This window comes from Anarhichas minor, unplaced genomic scaffold, assembly GCF_050575085.1.
Source record: "Anarhichas minor isolate MPS153535 unplaced genomic scaffold, ASM5057508v1 ptg000062l, whole genome shotgun sequence".
NCBI classification, from domain to species: Eukaryota; Metazoa; Chordata; class Actinopteri; order Perciformes; family Anarhichadidae; genus Anarhichas; species Anarhichas minor.
In genome coordinates, this window is record NW_027466508.1 from 7,516,083 (window position 1) to 7,537,567 (window position 21,485).

A 21,485-nucleotide genomic window follows, 5' to 3' on the forward strand; every position below is an offset into this window, starting at 1 on the left:
CGCGTTGAACCGGAAGTATCTTCTTCCGTTGTGGCGCGCGCTAGCTTGATGGCGCCGTCGGAGCGGGACTCTGAGTAACGCAGCTGACAGTTGGTAGAACTGGGTTAGCGTCAGGTTAACCTACTTGTCTGATCACTTGGGGCTCGGAGTTGGGTCATCGATCGGCCTATATTCACAGTTCAACTCCCCGGAGAGGACTTATTCTTTACGAATCCAACAAAAGGACTCTGCCGTCACCATGCCGAACATGTCCAAAGCGACACTTTGCCTTTGTTTGTTGACTGTGTTGGGGACAACTGTTTTCTTGGGAACTTGCTCACCGACTAACGTCGGAGGTTTCGGTAAGTAGCTACCTCGAGCTCCCGACACTTTGTTTTCGTTTTCGGTGTCACTTTTCAACTCTGGACGCGCCGTTTTGGTTCGTCCCGGGGTTTAGACTTAGCTCGATTAACGCAGACGCGCGACATGAATCCGAGGACAATAGCCTCAAAGCTGCAACAAGAGGAGCCAGATACAAGAAGCAGCGTTGAGTTTTATTAGTTCGTAGTTTGACATATTGCTCCCATCCCCCAGTCAGGTTATTGCCTTCACATATTCTGACAGCTCAAACAAATTGCAAACTCATCCCTCCCCCTCCCCCTGGTAGTAAGTCATGCACATCTGTAAACAGCTCTCACAGTATGGAGGCTAAGCTACTGCTCAATGCAAAGAACCCTGAGTGGCTGTAATACCATACAGTGAAGCTGCAACATGATATTGTTTCCTTTCTGTTTTTAGAAGGCCTGTGTGGGTAGGGCACTGTATGCGACCATCTATGTTTGTTTCATATTTAGCTGTGATCATCCATATTTATTAACCTTGGTTATTATGTGTCCCTACTTACTCCTATACTCAGTAACTATGCAGTTACTTGTATATCTCTAGCAGTATATTTATTTAAATTTATTTCCTTTTCTGGTCCATATAATGAGTCTTAACAAATACTAGCATCAGCCTTATACAATACCCATCAAGTGTAATGTATAATATATAGATACTGCACTATGCTGTATGGATCCTGCCAATTTATTCCACTATTACGGTAATTTTCTTCTCCATATTGTTTATTTCATTGGTTGGGGTGTTTTCCTGTTGAAATGTATTTCTGATGGCCTTCTTGCGAGCAGCTAAATGTTTTTTTTTAAAGAGATAATCCTCCTGTGTTATACATTTTTGGATTTTGCCCAGATATAATTTGTTCATTTCTGCTAAAATCTCCCACATTTCTCCCCAAAAGCACAGAGGAAATGATCTCAATGAACTAAATTGTAGCCACTGTTACTGTCATTTGTAAATAATTTAAGCCATTTTGTATCACAGATTTTTATTAGTGATTTGTCATTGTTTCTTTGTTTGTCCCATCACCACAGACGAGGATGCGTTCACCATCCAACACTCGAGCACGGGGATGTGTGTGGGTGTAGGGGCCTCGGCAAACCTGAGTCTCGCCCCCTGCGACCCAAACGGCAGGTCCCAGCTGTGGAAGTGGGGCTCAGGTCACCGGCTCTTCCACGTGGCCACGTCCCTCTGCTTGGCGCTGGACGTGCAGTCCAAGACGTTGTCCCTGGTCGACTGTGGCTCTAACATCCTGCTGTGGTGGCGCTGCCTGGACGGGGCCGTTTTCACCGTTTACCAAATGGCCCTGGTGGTCATCGACGGCAAAGTTGCCACCAAACGGGACCCTAATGACACGTGGGTAAGAGGAGCATCCCAGGACAACATCTGCCAGCGGCTGTACCACGGTGAGTGTGGTTTCCCCTCGTTTTATCTGAGAGAAAAGTGCTTTTTTTGTTGTCCATTATGGAGCTCTGAGGACGGACCACCGCTCGAGGGAATGATCAGCCAACAAATGAAAGGAGTGTAGTTTGTTTTTAATGGAGGACAAACTTCCTCAATTCAATCTTGTGATAATGCTACACCCTCGTATGTATAAACAGGTGTTACCTTCACGTGACCAAACAGGCTGTTGGGAATTTTTAACAGAACCTGACTGGTTGGTTGTCTTCATTCCTAGCAATCATTACTCCTCTGTGCTGCGGGACAACACAGTCAGTCAAATTCCAGGTTAAGGAATAGGACTTCTTCTGAAACCCGAGCGTCTCGGTTTCAAAACTGTGTGGATTTTTGGGGGGGGATTCCTTCGGGTGTGCTTAACGATTGTGCATGTCTAGGTCTGTGTGGCGCAGATAAAAGCTGACTTTCACTTTTGTTTCGTGGGTAGTGCTCACTGCGTGGCTCTGTTGGGGCATGTGGTCAAACGACTACACCGTAACAAATGAGTTAGAACTGTTGGAATGTACAGTACGTGTATGTTTCCTGTGTATTACTGTATAAAAGCACTGTTAAAGGTATCACTTTAGACTTTAGATGTATATCCATAGGACCCAGAATACAAGTGGGAGTGGTACATGCTTTATTTATAATAACACATGAATATAAAAAACACAAATGTAGAGGATCTACACTGGCACGAAGATGCATTCAAGGGACAATTTTCTTTTCTTATTTTCCTCACTTGTTCCTTCTTTATAAAATACTTATTTCTCCTTGCTCACAGCCATTCATTTTACTTCCCAAAATACAGGCTCTGATGTAAGTTTCGGGTGAGGTCCTGATGTAGAAACGTACTGTCAGTGTTGGATGGAGTGTTGCATCCTTTTACATTTGCAAAAATACAACACTCAACTGTGTCTAACGGTTTTCTGTGTTTGTGGATCTGTTGACCACAAATGAACCACTTTCTGTCCACATATGTGGTCCAACAATGTTTCCAAAGGAAGACCTTCCTCTCACCCTAGTTCATTTAGCTGCACCGTGTGTTCTTAAGAAGAAAAAGAGGAAGTGTTTTTGGTTTGCATGCAACAAGATACCGCATTTGTTTGGGTGACACAATTACCAGAGGCTTGTAAAAGGTCTTTGACTTTGCTCTTTGCTCCCCTCTCCTCTCTGTGCAGTCGTCCACACCACCGACGGGAACTCTGCCGGCTCTCCCTGTGAGTTCCCCTTCAAACACAACGGCAGCTGGCATCACGGGTGCCTCCCGGAAGTGAATTTCCCCCGACTGTCCTGGTGTGCCACCACGTCGGACTACGACCAAGACCAGAAAAAAGGATACTGTCTAACACCTGGCATGTTCTTCAATACTTAAAAAAAACCATAATCATGGCCCTTTTGCTCTACTTCTAATGGAGAGATCTGGCAGCCCTTTATATATATATGTTTAATGTTGGCATTACTGTGAGAGAATCTACATTTGTCTCAATGTCCGCTGCACGCCTGGATGTTTTCTAAAATGTCCGCTAAAAGCTAGGTCACAAATCTATTTTCCTCTGCAATAAATCCTGTTAGATTACATCCGGCATCAACAAAATGGCACACTTAAGACTCTCATGCTCACACTGATGGCGTCTCTTTGACCCTTGCAGAGGAGGGTTGCCAGACTCTGTTTGCCGGGCCGGAGGGGGATTTCTGCTATGAGTTTGTCTCCAGTGCCATGGTGACCTGGCAGGTAGCTCTGGATTCATGTCGCAGTCAGGGAGCTGACCTGCTGAGTGTGTCCGAGCTCGACGATCTCTACTCCAAAACCTGTGAGACCCATTTACTTCTTCTTCTTCTTCTCCTGTTCTTGTTTCTACTCCACCTATCAGCTGACAGAAATCCAAAGCTCAAAGTTATGGGCTTCTCCTTACAATCAAATGCTCTGATATGAGAGGAATGCTCCCCAACACGTGCATTCATAACATGTATGATTATAAATAATAATACAAAATAATTAAAGTTAGCAACAGTTTTGTTGACTTTAAAACAAAAAACGAACTAAAAATAAATCCTTTTCTAATGTATCAGCTGACCTGCGTCTCAGCTGACCTGTGTCTCTCAAAGACACTCTAATATACCGTTTGAGATCTTTGAAAGTTAACAAACTATTTCAAGAAACAAAACCGAAAGAGATCTAAAATACATCTGCATCTCTTTCACTCACTGCCCAAATGCCATACAAAACAAAGGTCAACCAATATCGTTGACCAATGTGAATAATATCACAAATTATCTTTAATATATTGATTGTTATCGCAGGTCTATATCTATATTTAGTCAGTGGACTTTAAAAATGTGTTTTAATAAGCAAAACTAATCTTTCGTCACATTTGATTTATGTAGGGTGCAACTTCTAAATGACTTCATGTAACGTTGTTATGCTTTATTTGGTCAGTTTATTATTGTGTTGTTCCTACTTACTGGTCTTTATATGACAGTAAAAGAAATGAAAGCGAAGCTAGAATGACTGTTTGTGTCGCACCAGGCTGCACCTGACACTCCATACAGATGCTGCGAGTGTGGGTGCTTTTCTACTTCTTCTGCTATTTCTTCTTTATCTGTTTCTCGGTTCTTCTTTTATGAAAACCTTGTTCATCATGCGGTTGGTCATGCCTATGATACATCAGCTGAAAACCATTTAGACGAGTTCAAGAATGTTTAAAGTAACATAAACAGTCTCGAAGGTTCCAGGATGCATTTCAGCCCTTAATGTCTTCTTTAGAGGTATTTGTCAACTCTTTTCTTTTAAACATTTGTGGAGTTTGCATGATTATCATTGAACCGGTTATGTCTTGCATCCAGATCATCTTGCGCTCTTAAGTTAATACTGTCAGACACTGGAGATGTTGCAACGGCGTGATAGTATCTGTGACACTGGTGCTACAAACTTTTTTTTTTTTCAGGAAGTTGAAAACCACATCAAGGGATCTGGTGCAGCACCATTTCTCCTCGCTCTCCTTCTGAATCAACTGATGGTGTATCCCCGTGTTTGTTGTTTTCACAATCCCAAATGATCTCGATGCTTGGTGTTGTCTCAGACTTGTCCCTTCCTTTTTGTTTTTGTATGCATGCGTGTCCTGTCCTGTGTGCTCCTGCGTTGCATTGTGCAGTGTTGGACGGCCTTGACAGAATGCCTGAGAGGATGTGGATCGGCCTGCACCAGCTAGACACTTCTCACGGCTGGCAGTGGTCAGATGGTTCCCCTCTATCAACCCTGCGCTGGGAAACAGGTGAACGTGGTTTCAAAACAATCTATAAAAAAATTGTCTTTCCCTTGTCCCATTTCTGAAGAATATTTATATAAATGACATGTAAACACACGTTGATCTAAAAGTGGTTCAGAATGAGTCGATGAAGCTCAACGGTTCGGCTAAAAATAGAAAGATTTTGCAGCTGAAAAACACATGCTCCATCTAGCACACCACACCGCAAGCGCTGTCGTGATGTGCTGTTGTCGCTGCTCTAATACAAACTGAGACTTGGTGTCAGTCAGAGGAACAATGCAGCCAGTGTTGCAAAGAAGCTCATTGTGCCTGTTTTTTTGGACACAGTGTGGCGTTGGGGTTGCCACTGTTGCTGAAGAACTCATTAATAGTACTGAATGGAAGGCTTTATAAAGCCTTCTAGCTATTGTAATATGTTTGCTGTTTTGTTTTCTCTCTCTTCTCAAAGGGAAGATGTTGTTCTTAAGCTGCAGTGTGAACGTCGAGGACACTGCAGCCATCTGGCCCTCTGCTGATATGAGCTCTTAGTGCTTGCTGTAATTTGCGACGTGTCACTGTGTTGAACCGTTATTGCGACAATCCTTTTTATTTCACCTCTCTGTGCGACAACACAGTTGATAAGCGGAACCTTGAAAATAACTTAAATGTCACTCCTCTGCTCCGCTGTCACGGCCAGTGTGTGACTTGTATTTGTGTGTGTTTGTTGCAACGTGTTTGACAGGAATGCCATCCAACTCCATGATTGTTGAGTCGGACTGTGGGGTCCTGAACTCCAAACAGAGCTATGAGTCTGAGGCGTGCAACAAACGGCTGCCGTACATCTGCAAGAAGAGTGTCAATGCCTCTGGCGAGGCAGCAACAGGTAGGTTAGCTGCTGCCCTCGCTGTCTGCACTTCCATTTCCTCCTGAATCCTGTCTGAAGAAGAGTAAGAATCCACAGCCATGCTAGCGGCTCTGTGAGGCTGTACTTCAGGCGCGGCTGTGCTTTGAGCTAACTGCATGCTAACGTGCTGATGTTAAGCAGGTCTAATGTTTACCTTGTTCACCATCTAGCATGCTAACATATGCTACTCGGTGCCAAACACGAAGTACGGCTCCAGCGGAATATCATTAGCTTTGCAGGTATTCGACATATGACAAAAGTCAGGCGGTCACCAGAGTTTGTTGGACATGAATGTCTGCAAATTCAATCCATTAGTTGAAGACATTTCACTCAAAGCCACAAATATGAACCTCGTGGTGGCACTGGAGGAAAAGTCAGGGGAACACAAACATCATTATAATTAAGCCTCCAGGGATCTTGAATGTGTTTTGCAAATTTCATGGCAGGACTGCCATGAAATTTGTAGTTTGTAGTAGCTGTTGGCTAAAAACAAGGCTACAGATCTAGAAGCTTCAAACAGCTCATAGCTTCACAATACATGCAACATAACCAAAGTGTCTGGTTTGAACCAACTGACGGACGAATGGACCCTTGATGCTGTTGTTTTGCTTCTTCTTCTTTGTCTTCTACTTGGATTTTTAATGGCAGATTAAACCAGCATATTAGGTGCATATCTCCACCTGTAGTTTTTCTCTCCTCATATAGTGTCAGTTCTCTCTTTCACCTTCCTTCATATGTGCATATGATAGCCATGGCTCTTTTGCACATTTGTCTCAGTTGCAGATCATAAATCCCTTTTGAGTCAGATTTGTGATTTGTGGGATATAAAAATGAAATTGACCTGACTCCCCCTCACGGCCTCCGTCTGTCTCGGTCCTTCTTTACAGAATCTTTTGCCTATAGCGAAACACTGTGCACGGGCGATTGGGTCCCGTGGAATGGCTGGTGCTACAAGTTAGTGAAGGACACGCCTCAAAACTTTACAGATGCCCTGATGCACTGTAACCTCACGGAGGGAGGCTCTCTGGCCAGCCTCCACTCCGTTGACAGCAAGGAGATGATCAGCACTAATTTCCATGCAGGTAAATAATAAAAAAAATATATATATAAATCTAAATGTTCTCCAGCCAGACCCCTGCTTTGACGATTCGATGTTCTTATGTTTGTTATGGCCCATCAGGCGGCAAGTTTTTGGACGTCTGGATCGGTCTGATCGGTGACGGCATGAACCCCACTGTCTTCAAGTGGATGGACAAGGCACCCGTCACCTTCACCTACTGGGACCAAAACCAGCCAGTCCAGCCCGCTTTAGATACCAGCTGTGTCTTCTACGCTGGAGAGGTGTGTGTGTGTCTCAGTGTTTTGTGTAACCCCACCCACTGCATTCAGTCTTTTGTGTTCGGCCTGTGTGGGGAGTGTGTGTGTCCTACCAAGGCGTTGTTTTTGTCCCCTCGCGATCTGCTGTTCAAGTTTGTTTATACGAGGCCTGTGTCCGTGCTCCACAGCAACATGGTTGGCGGGTCGGCGACTGCACACAGAGGCTACCTTTCATGTGTCAGAAGAAAGGAGAAGTCAATGAATCGGCAGCACATCCCGGATGCCGCTCTGAGGATGTGAGTATTGTCTACTACGTGACCTGCATGGTGAAGCCTGCAGTGTTCTGCGTTACCTTTTACTTTTTTTTTCTTTTTTTTGTAATTTTGTTTCAGCCCTCAAAGTCTACGTGCCAATTACAAGCCTTAATGCTAAGCGTTGTTGTTTGTTTCCGCAGATGAATTTTTGGTCAAACTTGATCCTTTTTTTTTTGTTTATTCACGTCCGTGTTTGCGTGGAAGTGATATCTGTCCTTCCACACATGAACATCTTGTGCTTGAGCTGCGCGCATACGTCCGTTATCATCATAACATTTTGAAACAGAGTCTCGTTAAAGTCATTTTAACGATTACTTGCTCTCAAGGTCAGGTTATAAAGGCAGATCTGTAGCTGTGTTACAAGCTGATGCCAGACAATGAGAAATGTGTGACTGCACAAACAAAACTATCATATCTGAATACTGATCTTTGTGTTCCCGATACAGTCCCATTGGCAGGGACGGGGTGTGTATGAGAACTGGAACTAAGCATGAAAGTGTCTGCTTGTGATTTGAATGTCAATCCCTCAGGGTTGGAGGAGACACGGCAACTCCTGTTATCAAGTGAACACCAATCAAGTGTCCTTCAAAGATCGATGCAACGTCACTATAAGAAACAGGTAGGAGAGCTGCTCGGTTTAAAAAAAAAAAAAAAAAAAAGCACACGCTGACACCCATCAGTTGCTGCCCACCGGCAATACTTTCTGGTATTCTCATGTTCGGCTGTTCTTTCCAGGTTCGAGCAGGCCTTCATCAGTCGTCTACTTAGAAAGCAGATCAGCGTGGAACCTCACCATTTTTGGATCGGGCTGCAGAACACTAAGAACACAGGGGAGTACCAGTGGCTGAGCCAGGATGGGTCCCCGGGTGTGGTTACCTACACCAACTGGGGCTGGTTCGAACCAGGTTAGTAAAAAGACACTTCTGCTCCACTCGGTGTCTTCTGCAGGAATAGCACGAGACCGGAGGAGAAGCCATGTGACCACAGACTCTGGTTAAGAAAGTTTAGTGTTATAATGTGTTGCATTTCATTCTGAACCTCTCTCTCCAGATTATGGTGGTTTCTTCTAGTGTGGAGGTTCAGATTTACTGATTTACTAATGCAAAAAAATAACTATTAGCAATTTTGCACATTAGATTTAACTTCTTTGTGATACATTCACATGTGTATTTCAGACCAGGGTGGAGGCTGTGCAGTGATTTCTACCGCAAAACCCCTGGGCAAGTGGGAGGTGAAGAACTGTACCATTTTTAAGGCCGGTACCATTTGTAGAACAGACCTCATTCCACCTCCAACCCCAGAACCAGAGCCCAACCCCAACGCAACCTGTCCTGATGGATGGGTGTCCAGACCAAACACCAAATACTGCTACAAGGTGTGTGTGTGTGTGTGTGTGTGTGTGTGTGTGTGTGTGACTTCCTCACATCTGCTTCAGGCTACATTAGCTGCTACTAGCATAACACACTTGACTCTCCAACCGAGCCGTCGGTGGTCAAGTTGCCTTGTGGGTAATGTAGGCGGCAATTTTCGGATAAGAGCGAAGAATGCGTGGAATAAAGAAAATTATATTTTTGTTTCTAATGTATCAATTGTAAACTATTTACATAATTCTGGGAACAAACGAAGAACTATGTAGTTTAGTATGAAGTAAATCTTAAGTATCTATTACTGAAGCTGCTTTTGCATTGGACCAATCCAAACAATGGCTTTCTTATTGATAGTTATTAGACTCTATATTACATTATCTGACAGGCGTTCTTTTACAATCCAGTCTGTTGCTTCACTGTCACGGTTTTAAGTAGCCGTCGTAAATTGTTGTTTCGCCTCGTCAGGCGTTCCACGAGGAGAGGCTGAGCCGGAAGCGCTCCTGGGAGGAAGCTGAGCGCTTCTGTCAGGCTCTGGGAGCCAACCTGCCCAGCTTCAACAGCAATTATGAGATGAGGGCCCTGCACAGCATCCTGAGAGACACCATCAGGTATACACACATGCACGCACGTCCCATACGCATTGCTTTAAACTGCTGCGTCTCAAAACAGAAATGGCAACATCTCTTTTTTGTTTCTTTTGAAAGACGATTCATTTAGTGTCAGGAGTGATGGTTGGTTTGCTCTGGTGTTGTTGTTGCAGTGATAATCGCTACTTCTGGGTTGGCCTGAACAGAAGAAACCCAGCCGATCGCTCCTGGCAGTGGAGCAACGGTCAGCCTGTGAGTATGACAGACATATTATTCAAGACTTATTTTTAAGAGACGTCATTTGGCGTTTTTTCAACAAATATTCTTTCACCAATTAACATGTTGATAATAGTAATAACCTTTATGTCAAGAAAGGGAATTTGACAAAAATTCATGGAGCAAATCAAAGTATAATGAAAACGATAAGAAGATGATATCAGTGCTGGATTATATTACTTTAGAAACCTTTATTAATCGCAAACACAACATATCTGGCTTGGATATACTTATTGCACTGTATTGTATTTCTTTATGAGTAATTAGTCTTGTTAATTTAATTTAACAGGTTTCTATGGATATTTTACACCAAGGCTTCCATGAGGATGATGCATACAGTCGGGACTGTACTGCATTCAAGGTGAGCTCCATTTCCATACCCACTTATGTATTTTAAATGTATAATCTCTTTCTTACCTTTTCTGTACGCATGCTTTTTTAAAACATGTATTTGAGTGTGGTTAGATGTGGTTATCTATACTGCACAAGCTTAATCTGACTCTCTCTATCTCGAGACGTTCTTAGTGGCTTTTCCTTTCTTACACTATAACCGCAGGGAGCAACCAGATCTGCGATGTCACACATGTGAAACGGCTTTTTCTCGTATGTTTCTTTCATGATGACATTCAAACAATCTATTTCCTTGTTAGACATCGAAGAGCACCTTGAAACACCTGTTTGTGTATCTGCTGCACGACTTGCCCCCCACACCGTTCTACGCCACACCGTTCCACTGTGACGCCAGGCTAGAGTGGGTCTGCCAACTACCCCGCGGTAAGACTCTCATCAAGACTGCGGAAATACAGAGATTTGTAATGTTACTGTACTTTTGTGATCCACAGAGTTGAGGTAAAGAACAAGATTTTCCCAACATGAACCCGATATGATGTCGTTGTTTGTTTGCTTTTGGTTACACTCTGATATAACTCGTTCTTTGTTCACATCGTATGCTTCAACAGGAAAGACGCCAAAGATCCCAGACTGGTACAATCCCGGTAATGACCAAATCTTTCCCGTTTCTGTGTTCAAATCAAATGGCCTGAATTTCTTTTTTTTATTCCCAGATGATCTGCTAATAGAATGACTTTTCATGCTTTGCAGGTGGACACCATGAGAGCTCTATCTTCATAGACGGAGCAGAGTTTTGGTTCGTTAAGGAGCCGAAGCTAACTTTTGAGGAGGCAACGCTCTTTTGCAGTATGAACGGCAGCAAGCTGGCTGCACCACTCAGCTCGACTGCTGCCAGACAGCTCCACCAGCAGCTAAAGAACGTAAGTGGTCAAACCATGATGGACTCGTTTAAATGCTGCTTTTTATTTTTAGCTTAGCTGCTTCAAATAACAACAAAAGATTATCTTTAATAGAAATTCCAAACTACAGAGCAATAAATGTAAGCGACGTGAGTTAGTGTTTAACTGGGAAACAGGATTGTAAGAGGTGCGCCTCAGCTCCATCTTTATGAGCTTGACTGTCTGACTGAGCAGCTGGATGAGCCACAGCTGATCGAGATGAGCTAATTAGTGCAGTGAGACACACAGACCACACACGCTTTTCTCTTCTTATCTATACTTTGCGCTTGAGACTCCATTCAAAGCTTCCAATGTTCCACATGTCTCAAACATTATTATTATTTTTTTTTAACTTTAACAGACAGCAGTAGTGCTGAAAGTCTTCTAATGGTTCACAAACTCAACTAAGACTAGAAAATGTGAGCATATTACACCAGTTTAAGCTTCTCTCCATTGGCTACCTACCTATCCATCTCAGGTCAGACTTTAAGGTGCTTCCGATGACTTACAAAATTGTAAATGGACACGCCGCTTCCTACCTTTCCTATCCAGGCCTCCTGTCTGTCCCCAGAAAAAGAAGTCATCAGGCCAAAGGGCCTTTCCCTATAATACGGCCTTGTTCAATTAATTCAACTGTGTGTGCATTAAGGTCCAATTAACTGGGGCGCATTAAAGTTCATAAATACGCCTGTGCAGTTAAAAAGGAAAAAGGGTGAAAACTTGTCTTCCTGTTCTCTCTTTTTGCGGTTACCCTGATCCGTACTTGATTGGCAGAGCCTGGTGACCGGGAAATTCCTTCCTTTTTCATCTGGTCATGGGAAGCTGACAATATTTCATGAGAAAACAGCTGGAAGCAGTCAAAATAAAGTAGAACAAAGTTCTGCCCCCAAACTAACCACAAAAAAAAACATCTCTGCATGAATTTTGACCGTACTCTTGTGAGTCCAATAAGAAGTGCAATACACAATCTCTGGAGAGCTCAAGAGAACTACAGTCAAGTATTTACACATCAATTGATTTATTTGTATTGTGCGTAGTTTCTTGCCTGCTTGACGTCTGTACTCGTGATCACTGCCTGAGAAGTTTTTTCTTCTTTTTTTTTTTTTGTAAAGTATTTTAGAAACTCTGTTTAAGACAAGAGCTAATAAAGTTCATTATTTTATTATGTGGTACTTTTGCTTGCGTGTTTTGAACAGATGTCCAGCTCTCCCAAGCAAAGCTGGTGGGTCGACTTGAGAGAGTCTGGACGGATATTCCCCATGTCGTAAGCCAGTACAGTTCCACACATATGCCGTTCATGTTGTACAAACACAGTGTGATGTTGACTGAAATACTGTATGTTCTAGGTACACCCAGATGTACTTTTACCATTCAGTTTTCCTGGGCAGATGCACCTCCATCAGTCCTGAAAACTTCTTTCCAGGTGAGCAAACGTCACAGAGTTTCTTTACAGCTGAGTGTGGTTACGGATATTTCTTAACTTGCCACATTGGATAGAAAACGACTTCAGCTCAAATCAGTTTAATTATATATTTGGCTTCAGTTTGAAGTAAGCCTCATTTCTTATTTCTTTGTTTTCTTGGCCAATATGAAACTTCAAACTTGAATAAAAACCTGGTTCAGATGAATCTAAAGGCCCAGAAAACCTTTTCTCTCAATCGGCTTCTATGTGAGAACAAAATGCTGATGAATATTTAACCTTCTAGGGAAAATCTTCAGATTTTAAACCAAGTTTTCAGAGGTTGTAAAGCTATAAGCTATTCATTTCAAATATTTAAAGGTTATCGGTAGCGTAAAACAGTACGGTAATATTTATAAGAACTAATCTGGCTTTAATCCTTTTACTTGATTTGATTCATTATCGTGCTTGTGGTCTCTTTTACTAATCCACACATTTTGCTGTCGTAATGTCAACTTGCAGAGCATGAGCGCAGTTGCCGTCAGCAATTGTCCTTCGTGTGTGAGAGACACAACATCACGTCAGTGGAGATAAACCCTCTGGAGCCTCAGCCTGGAGGACTGCCCTGTGGAAATGGCTCTCTGGCCTTCAGAAATAAGGTCTGATCGCTCAACAGCAACTACACTTTTAGAGACTAAAAAAAACGATCCACTACTGTCCTTATGGTCGTATACTTTAACGCTAAAATCGCATAAGACAGAATTACTGTTCAAAGTTGGAGATAATTGAATGATAATGTATCCATACTTTTAAAGGAAAGTCCTCCTGGAAGCTCTTTAACACCGACTGAAAAATCTTCATTTCCCACAAAATCACGGCCCAACATAGACGATCTCCATTTGAGATATTTCCATCACAGCTGCAGTTTAGTGCAATAGAAGAAATTCAAATGGCAGCGGAATTGAAGAACTATGGTTTATATAATTCATATTTACTGCCCGAGTGACATTTTGAATATCAAACTCTTCTCACATTGCTCACTTAGGTTGGTTGCAAATGCAGAACAATTGTTAAAATGGGTGGATTAGCATTCAAACTATTTAGCTTGGCATCTGAACCATTGTTTATCTCTTTGTGTATTTTATTTAACTTGGGAGTTTCTTCTTCTCTCTTTTTTTATTTTAGTGCTACACATTGATGACGAGCATGAAGCCTGTGTCCTTCAAGTATGCCAATGACTATTGCCAGTCGGTGAGAGGAACCCTGGTCACTATATCCGATCAGGCGGAGCAAGGTGAGGGCGGCTATAGTTCTAGCTCTACGTTTGATAAACATGACGGGTAAGGTTAATAATATGCCCAATATGACTCCGATGATGTCAAACGCATTAACTGTTGTAAAATATATAATTTTATGTTTGATAATGTTCATATGTGAGCCGGTCAACTAAAGAAATTATAGTTGCTCAGAGTCCAAACGCATGGTCTATTGAACACAAGTCATTGTCGCACCGTAATTGTGTGTTTCAGACTTCATCACCACCATTTTGCCGAGCATGAGAAACATGGACAGTATATGGATTGGTCTGAAAATCAAGTATGGCGACCCGGAATGGGTGGACCAGTCCCCAGTTAACTACGTCAATATTAACCCCCTGGTTCTGGGCATGCACAGGGATATAAAAGTCAACGTAAGTTCTCCTTTCCTTCACTGCCCTTTTGAAATGGGGACACATCAGTCTGTTTACAGGTCTTTCAGAGAGATACAGCATGTGTGAAGAAAGTAGTATAAAGCCTTTTTGTGGCTTAACCACATTTGAATTCACAACGTCATTTTTGTCTGTACTTTTTTGTTCTTGCTTGACAGACATTGGATCTGGACAGTATGGATTTGTGTGTGTTTTTGATCAATAACCCCAATTCTGCCATGCTGGGTACCTGGGACTATTCGTCCTGCACACAATTTCAAAATTTGGCCTTTTGCCAACACTATGCAGGTAAATCACCACCTCCCGCACTGAACACTACTTTATTGTACAGATTTCTCTCACTTAATCAAGTTACGCTTATGCTTAAATTATGCTCTCGCCCCTAATCTCTCTCCTGTAATCTCTCTAATAAAGGGCATAAAGTGCCCAGATAAATACTTCTCACATGACATGATGTTCTTAAAACACATTTCAGATAAGCTAGAGGAGCCCCGCGTCCCCACAAAGAGCTTCAAGGTGAACAACCACACCATCTTGATACTCAACAAAAACCTCACCTGGTTCGAGGCCTTAGAGCAGTGCAGGAGCAACGACATGGACCTGGCGAGCGTGGCCGACACCTTCCTGCAAGCCACCCTCACCGTGCACGTGAGCCGCGCGCGCAAGCCCATGTGGATCGGCCTCTTCAGCGAAGACGTAAGTGTGCCGAGGAAGGGCTGCCTTTATTCGACTCCACTACTTTTGCGAGATACTTCTTTTGGAATATTTTCTTTGGGTTTTGTGCACAGGACGGGATCCACTACCGCTGGACCGACCACAGTCACACTGTTTTCAGCCGCTGGTCTTCCGACGTCACCAGTGGCTCGTGCGTCTACCTGGACACCGACGGCTTCTGGAAAGCCGAAGAGTGTGAGGAGGAGCTGGGAGGCGCTATCTGCCACAAACCACGTGGTACGGACTGCTCGGCGCAGACGGCTGTTTCACCTCCTCGTATAGAGCGAATGCTTGCGAGTGGTGGTGTATGAAACATCAGGGCTTAAAGGGTTTACAGCGATGCCAGTAGAAACATTGAATACAAAGCTACGGCTTCCCTGTTAGGCCTGGCTGTCAAAACAAAGCACAAGCAAGATCTGGGCATTGTAATCAAGTTGTAAGTCTATAAAATCGAAGCTCTGGAATATTCCAAGTTTTCTGTTATGAATACAGTTTTACAGAAAAAAAAGAAACCCTTTATTCATTTTTATGATGTGAAATAATACGAGTAGCGGTTCAGATTGTTTTTTTCCAATCACTTTTTGTCACCATCGTTCTTTATTAATTTAATCTTTGAAATGTGTCTAATCATTCTGTCAACATTGAAACTATTTTAAATCCTTGTAGACTTCCTAACTTCAACATAAGCACTCTAAATTCTTCTGTGTTGTACATCCTCTTCATTTTTTTAGTCTCGTGGTTGGTTTCATCTACATTTACAATCTCTTCCCTTCTCTGTTGCCATGCGCCCGTATTCTTGCAAACGCTAATCGTTAGAAACTAAACTAAAATGTAAATTTACGGATTACAGAAGAGATCATCACCACACCAGAGGATGTTGCAGTCAAGTGCCCCCATAAGATTAATGGTCCAAACTGGATCCCCTTCAACAACAACTGCTACTCCTTCAAGCTGGTCTCCACCAGATGGGACCAGTTTGACCAAGGACAGATTCAGGATACCTGCAAGAAGCTAGGTAAGAATGTCACAACACTGGGCACACGTTGTCGTGTCATGTTGGTTTGCTTATGAATCTTTCTACAACAGACCGATGATTAAGCGTTTATGTTTCAGATTTAAATGCAGACATCCTGACCATCCGAAATTCAGAGGAGAACGAGTTTGTTAAGCAGCAACTCATACCGTTTCAAAACCTGGTCCAATTTGTATGGCTGGGGCTGTTCAACGATGACAACGGTACATACTTTCACAGACATCTATGTCAATTTTTAAGCCTGTGCATATCGACACTGATACTGGTTCTGTGTGTGTGCCTGTGTTTTTGTGTAATTATGCAAGGGGTTAATAGTAATTCTGTTCTGCTGTAGATAACCTGATGAAGTGGTATGACGGCACAAATGTCCAATATTCCAACTGGGCAAATGGCAGACCAGATGGAGACAGACCATTCATGGCTGGTCTCACCGTTGACGGCAACTGGATGCTCATCTCGAACCCAAACCTATTTGCAGAGTTCAAGCAAATGAGCATTGTGACCTGCAAACTGGACAACGGTTGGTGCATCGCACTTCATGATTCACATTTCTGTGTCATTCTGTTGAAAAATGCACCGCGCTCAAAAAAAAAAACAACAATCCCGCGTCTTGTAATCCTTCGCTCCAAAGAACGAAAGCAGGAGTACAACCTGTCGTCCAAGGATTTCCAACATTACGGCAACTTAAGCTACGAGGTTGTGACCAAAAAAGTGAGTTGGCACCAGGCTCTGGAAGAGTGCAGTCGGAGGGGAGGCCACCTGGCAAGCGTCCACGACATCCAGCACAGTGCACACGTGAAGCTCATTGCCAAGACGGACGGCTTCCCGCTCTGGATTGGCCTATCGAACCAGGATGTAAGATGCAAAAAATGTTTTCTGAGCAAGTGCATGTCGTATGGATTTCTTTCTTTTGCTCAAAACGGCCCTCTCTCTCTCTCTCTCTCTCTCTCTCTCTCTCTCTCTCTCTCTCTCTCTCTCTCTCTCCCTCTCCCTCTCCCTTCCTCCTCCCCGTGCAGGCTAGTGACTCAGACTTCGAGTGGTCCGATGGAACGAGATTTGACTACAAAGCCACCATCTCTGACTCGCCGGAGGGCTCCGGCTCGAACAAACTAGACGCCAGCTGTGTCCAGGTTACCCCCGCTGGAGCCTTGGTGAAGACCGGCTGCAATAAGTTGTTGGACGGAGCCATCTGCTACACCACCACCATCACCACCGCCTCCCAGAGTAAGACATCGCCGTGTTTTATACATAGAACCACATTGCTCTCGCACCACTGAATCACTTTGTACATCACGGCGTCATGCATCTACTTGCGACTTAATTTCATGCTGTAGTGGCACATTGGCCGTCGTCCATCTTGTATCTGTGTTGTCATGAATCAGGAGCCAGAATGCAGGTGACCCCAGCGGCCAATCGCTGCCCTCAGAGCAACGGCGTGTCCAAGTGGGTGCAGCACCAGGAGCACTGCTACGCCTTCGACATGAGCTTCTACAACTTCAGCGCGTACAGCATGGAGCAGGCTGGGAGCATCTGTCAGAGCATGGGTGAGTCCGTGTTTGGTGTATGAAGGGTTAGAATCAGTATTCATCTGAGGCAACTGTAGTCCACCAGTTGTTTTTTTTTTCTGCTGACAGATGCTCAACTACTGACCTTAAAAACCAAAGAAGAGAACGACTTTGTGTCAAAGTACATGGTCGATGACCCGCTCATCACCAGTCGAGTTTGGCTCGGCGTGGAGGTCGATACTGAAGGTAAACACTTTGAAATGGAAGCAGGGCAGTGAAACATTGTTTAGGATTTCGGTAACACTACAAGTTCCAATCTGCACTTTTCAGATATTTCAAATCATGATTATATTCGTGCATATAATTCCAGAGTTTGACTTGTAGATGAAAAACAAGCTTCTTTTGTTTGTTTGTGATGATAATTGACGATACAGGCTTGTTTTTATACAATGTTTACAGCAACAGAAAACATTTTATAGGATTTAGCCAAGTGTTCAGAGGAAAGAGATAAACAACCTGTCATTGAATTTGGGAGTGACAGCTGATTCCTGGTGGTTGAACCTTCTGTTTACATGTGACGAAAACAAAGGAAGAAATAAAAAAACAAATAAATGGTGATTACATCAGTATGTTCAGTTCTGTTGCTCCAAGTGGCCAAACCAAAGAATGTTGTTTTCATAAATCTGTGCGTTTACTAAGTCATTTATTATTTATTCGTGCGATGGTGGTTGTCCTCCCTTTCCCCTCTGATGGTCTCCTGGTTCTCCCTCTCAGGTAAGCCTGTATCCTGGCAGGATGGCTCGGCCCTGGCCTACTCTAACTGGAAGTCTGAGGCCCTGGTTACTGGGAAGAAGTCTGACGCCCACTGTGCCGTCATGATGGCAGGAGATGAGGGAAGCTGGAAACTTGTCAGCTGCAAGGCAAGCCACAGCCGTGTTGTCTGCCAAACTGGAGCAAGTGAGTATCACAACTGCACTAAAGGAACATTTTTGACAATTTGGGAAATGTGCGTATTCGCTCTCTTGCCCAGAGTTAGATGAGACGATTATCGGTTAGCATAGCTCAGCACGACGACTAGAAAGGGGTAGATGGCATAGCCGGGCTCTGTCTGAAGGTAAACATTTGGCAGACACTCCAGGAAGTTTGCTGGTCCCGGGTGAGAAATAGTCCGGCACATAATCACCCTTAAAACGTCTAATTGTCATTTTTACGCTTCAGATTTTGTAAGGATTAAACAAACAAGATATAATGTGTTGATTAGTGAGCTTTAGAGAGGAAAAACTGGCTAGCTGTGCCCCACTGTTTCTAGTATTTGTGCTAAGCTACCTGGCTGCTACGTCATATTTACCTATAAATCTCCAGCTTCTCTAAAGTGACGTAACTTCACTGACAACGGTAGATGTTTTACACGTTTGATTTTCAACAAACATTCTTTAGTCTGAACTCAAACATGATGACATCTTGTTTAATGGGACCAAAAACCTCTACACGCCTGCTGTTGACTCCCTGTCTCTTCACTTTTGCGTGCTCAGAGTCTGGAGGCTCTCCTGTGGCGTTGGGTCTCTTCATCGTGGTCGTCCTCGCTCTCGTGGCAGCCGTCGGCTTCATCGTCTATAAGAAGAGAGGAAGCCGCTTCTCCTCCACCGTACGCTACAAGAGGACCTTTGACGACGCAGACGCCGCCAGTATTATAACGGACGCTAACTGAGCTCGCTTAAGTAATCAGCCTCAGGGAGTATTGATGTGCCTTGCGTGCATTTTAGTGCTTTTGAGCAAGAGCAGCCTTCCCCTTTTCTTAAATTATTTATTTATGCCGCTTAAGCCTGCAGACTTTCTACGATTATGTTTAAAACTGTAAATATTGTGAGAGAATTTAGAAATTCTGCCAATTCAGTTTCTTAATTTGGGTTATTTTAGATCGAGTCCTTTGTTATACCTAATGTAAATACTTGGACTGATGCTCTCTGGTAAATGTTGATCATTGACATTAGTGGGATGACTTTTTTTTGTTGTTTTTTAATTGTAAAAATAATTTAAATTGATTTACAGAAATATTCAAGGCGACACAACACTCCCTTTCAGCCTTAAAACGGGTTCAATTGCACTGATGTATGAGTGACTCCAAACTATCAGAAACATAACGTGCATTTATCAGCTTATACGGTCTGTGTCATTACTCTATTTTATTTTTCAACTTAAGAAGATTTGATTTCCATGTGGTAACTATAAATCAATACATTAAGACCAGTCCAGCTGAATACACAGTAAGATCTGTTTTCATTTGACTTGAGTGTTGTATGTGCCTCACGATGAACAGCTTTAGAGCTCCACACCCGTCCCCAAGCAAAAGGAAGAAACTAAAGACTAAACTTCAGCAAATCACATTAAAACCATCTGGATTGAGAAAATACATTTTCAATTTTAGTTGGACTGTTTTAAATAAGAAGAAAACATTTGTCATTGATGAGAATCTCACTGACTGCCTGTTAACATCATTACTTCAGGAGAAATAGGAGGTTTAAGCCACTGGATGAGGTGATTTTCAGTGTATTTGCGGATCCACTCAACGTATTAATACCTACTAATATGTTTTAGTTGTCAATACATGAATAATGCCAGAGAAGAATCTGATATTTTAGTCCTGCTGCTTAGTTTTAAAAGTGTAGGACACTGTCTTAGCCACATGTTTTGTTTGTATAATTTGTCTGTTTATGTAGATCCGACTTTCCTATGCACTTAACTACTGAGCAAGAACGCACTTTAACATGTCGTGGAGCTACAGTTCCTACTATATTTAAGCACAATGAGGTTGGGAGAGTTTTGGGAAAAAGGGTGGGAGACGTTCAATTTGCACTGGCCTTTGCTGTGAATGCTTTGTAAATATGTTTTATAACTGAGAATGAACCAAAGATGCTCTGAGTTGTTTGAATGTCAAAAGCCTGAGCTTTCCTTTCACTTTGTCGAACTGCCTCAGTACGGCTTGTTAACCCATTCATATCAATTGTAAACCAAATGTTTGTGGGTTGTTTTTTATTTCACCACCACTCCTACGCAGATCTCTGAGCTCAGATCAGGTACAGTTTCCTTCTAAATAAATTTCCTGTCTTCAAAGACGTGTCGGTTTCCATTTTTTTTCACTGTAATTATTATTTCATTTGTATTTATTATCTACGCCGGGTGGACCATGTAATCATGCCAGCGTGTGAGTGAGTGAGTGTGCATCTCTGCGTCTGTCCACGGCTAATCTTGCATTCTGCCTCAGCAAGCTGCAAAATATTTTGGATGGCCAGTTACGGCTCAAGCTTAGTTTTTGTCCTTCACAACAACTTTGAGCGGATTTCCTCTGCACTCTACTGGGTGCACCTTTCTCGTTCGTGTATGTGATGTGAATCTGTAACTGAGCTACTGTGGGCAGGGAGGGGCGCTGATTAGAATGAGTGGCTAGCAGAGCGCTCATTGCTTTGGGTGGGTGCCGTTCGTATATGGAAAGCCGAAAGTGACATTAAACGCCTCTTTCAATTTTAACCCCAAAAGCACCTTTTTACGCCGTGAAGAGGTGCACACTTTGACTATATAACTGTCTTCATTCACGACTTGCAACATCTAAGTGTGTAACAATAGTATATGCAACTAGTCAGGCTTAGCTAACAATGGCGTTCGACTGATGCAGCCATTTTGACATGTCATTGCAGAATAAACACAGGTGTGACTAATTACATTAATTACGTATGGCCCTGATTCATTTAGGTGGACCAGGGCCCTGGTATTGTGCATGCTGGCTCACTGGAACGGCATTGACACACTTAATAGAATGGTATGATTGATTTGATCAATTACACCTGCTGTGACATGTCAAAGTGGCTGCTGTGAAAAGGGCCTATTTCCCCATCATTGAATGACAATAGTCATTTTGAGATGTCATTTTAAGTGGAAAAATTCTAGCAAATATTTAACAGATTTACAAATATTCAGACAACTGGAAACCAGCGTTCAACACTGGAACAGTGGATCC

General features: G+C 43.0%; 1 protein-coding gene across 1 annotated transcript; it reads left to right on the forward strand.

Annotated features, from left to right (window-relative positions):
* The first annotated feature begins 56 nt into the window (after positions 1-56).
* Positions 57-20,584, forward strand: ly75 (lymphocyte antigen 75). Its single transcript, XM_076077849.1, has 35 exons — positions 57-341; positions 1,410-1,781; positions 2,994-3,167; positions 3,465-3,626; positions 4,968-5,087; positions 5,803-5,943; positions 6,852-7,046; positions 7,145-7,305; positions 7,470-7,577; positions 8,126-8,214; positions 8,331-8,500; positions 8,771-8,970; positions 9,428-9,570; positions 9,723-9,801; positions 10,115-10,186; positions 10,476-10,599; positions 10,785-10,820; positions 10,927-11,096; positions 12,311-12,378; positions 12,461-12,537; positions 13,036-13,172; positions 13,699-13,807; positions 14,043-14,203; positions 14,380-14,509; positions 14,697-14,917; positions 15,010-15,172; positions 15,786-15,950; positions 16,049-16,171; positions 16,303-16,488; positions 16,600-16,823; positions 16,985-17,192; positions 17,351-17,512; positions 17,603-17,719; positions 18,248-18,430; positions 19,006-20,584. Exons 1-35 carry the CDS (start codon positions 239-241, stop codon positions 19,179-19,181), a joined length of 5,229 nt encoding a protein of 1,742 aa, XP_075933964.1. The 5' UTR covers positions 57-238; the 3' UTR covers positions 19,182-20,584.
* Positions 20,585-21,485: the final 901 nt, after the last annotated feature.

Bases quoted from the DNA above. Each gene is read 5' to 3' on its own strand.
- ly75 (XM_076077849.1), top strand. From the start codon at position 239: ATGCCGAACATGTCCAAAGCGACACTTTGCCTTTGTTTGTTGACTGTG. The intron at 1,782-2,993 runs GTGAGTGTGGTT...CTCTCTGTGCAG, and splicing joins CTGCCAGCGGCTGTACCACG to TCGTCCACACCACCGACGGG. The intron at 8,971-9,427 runs GTGTGTGTGTGT...TCGCCTCGTCAG, and splicing joins ACACCAAATACTGCTACAAG to GCGTTCCACGAGGAGAGGCT.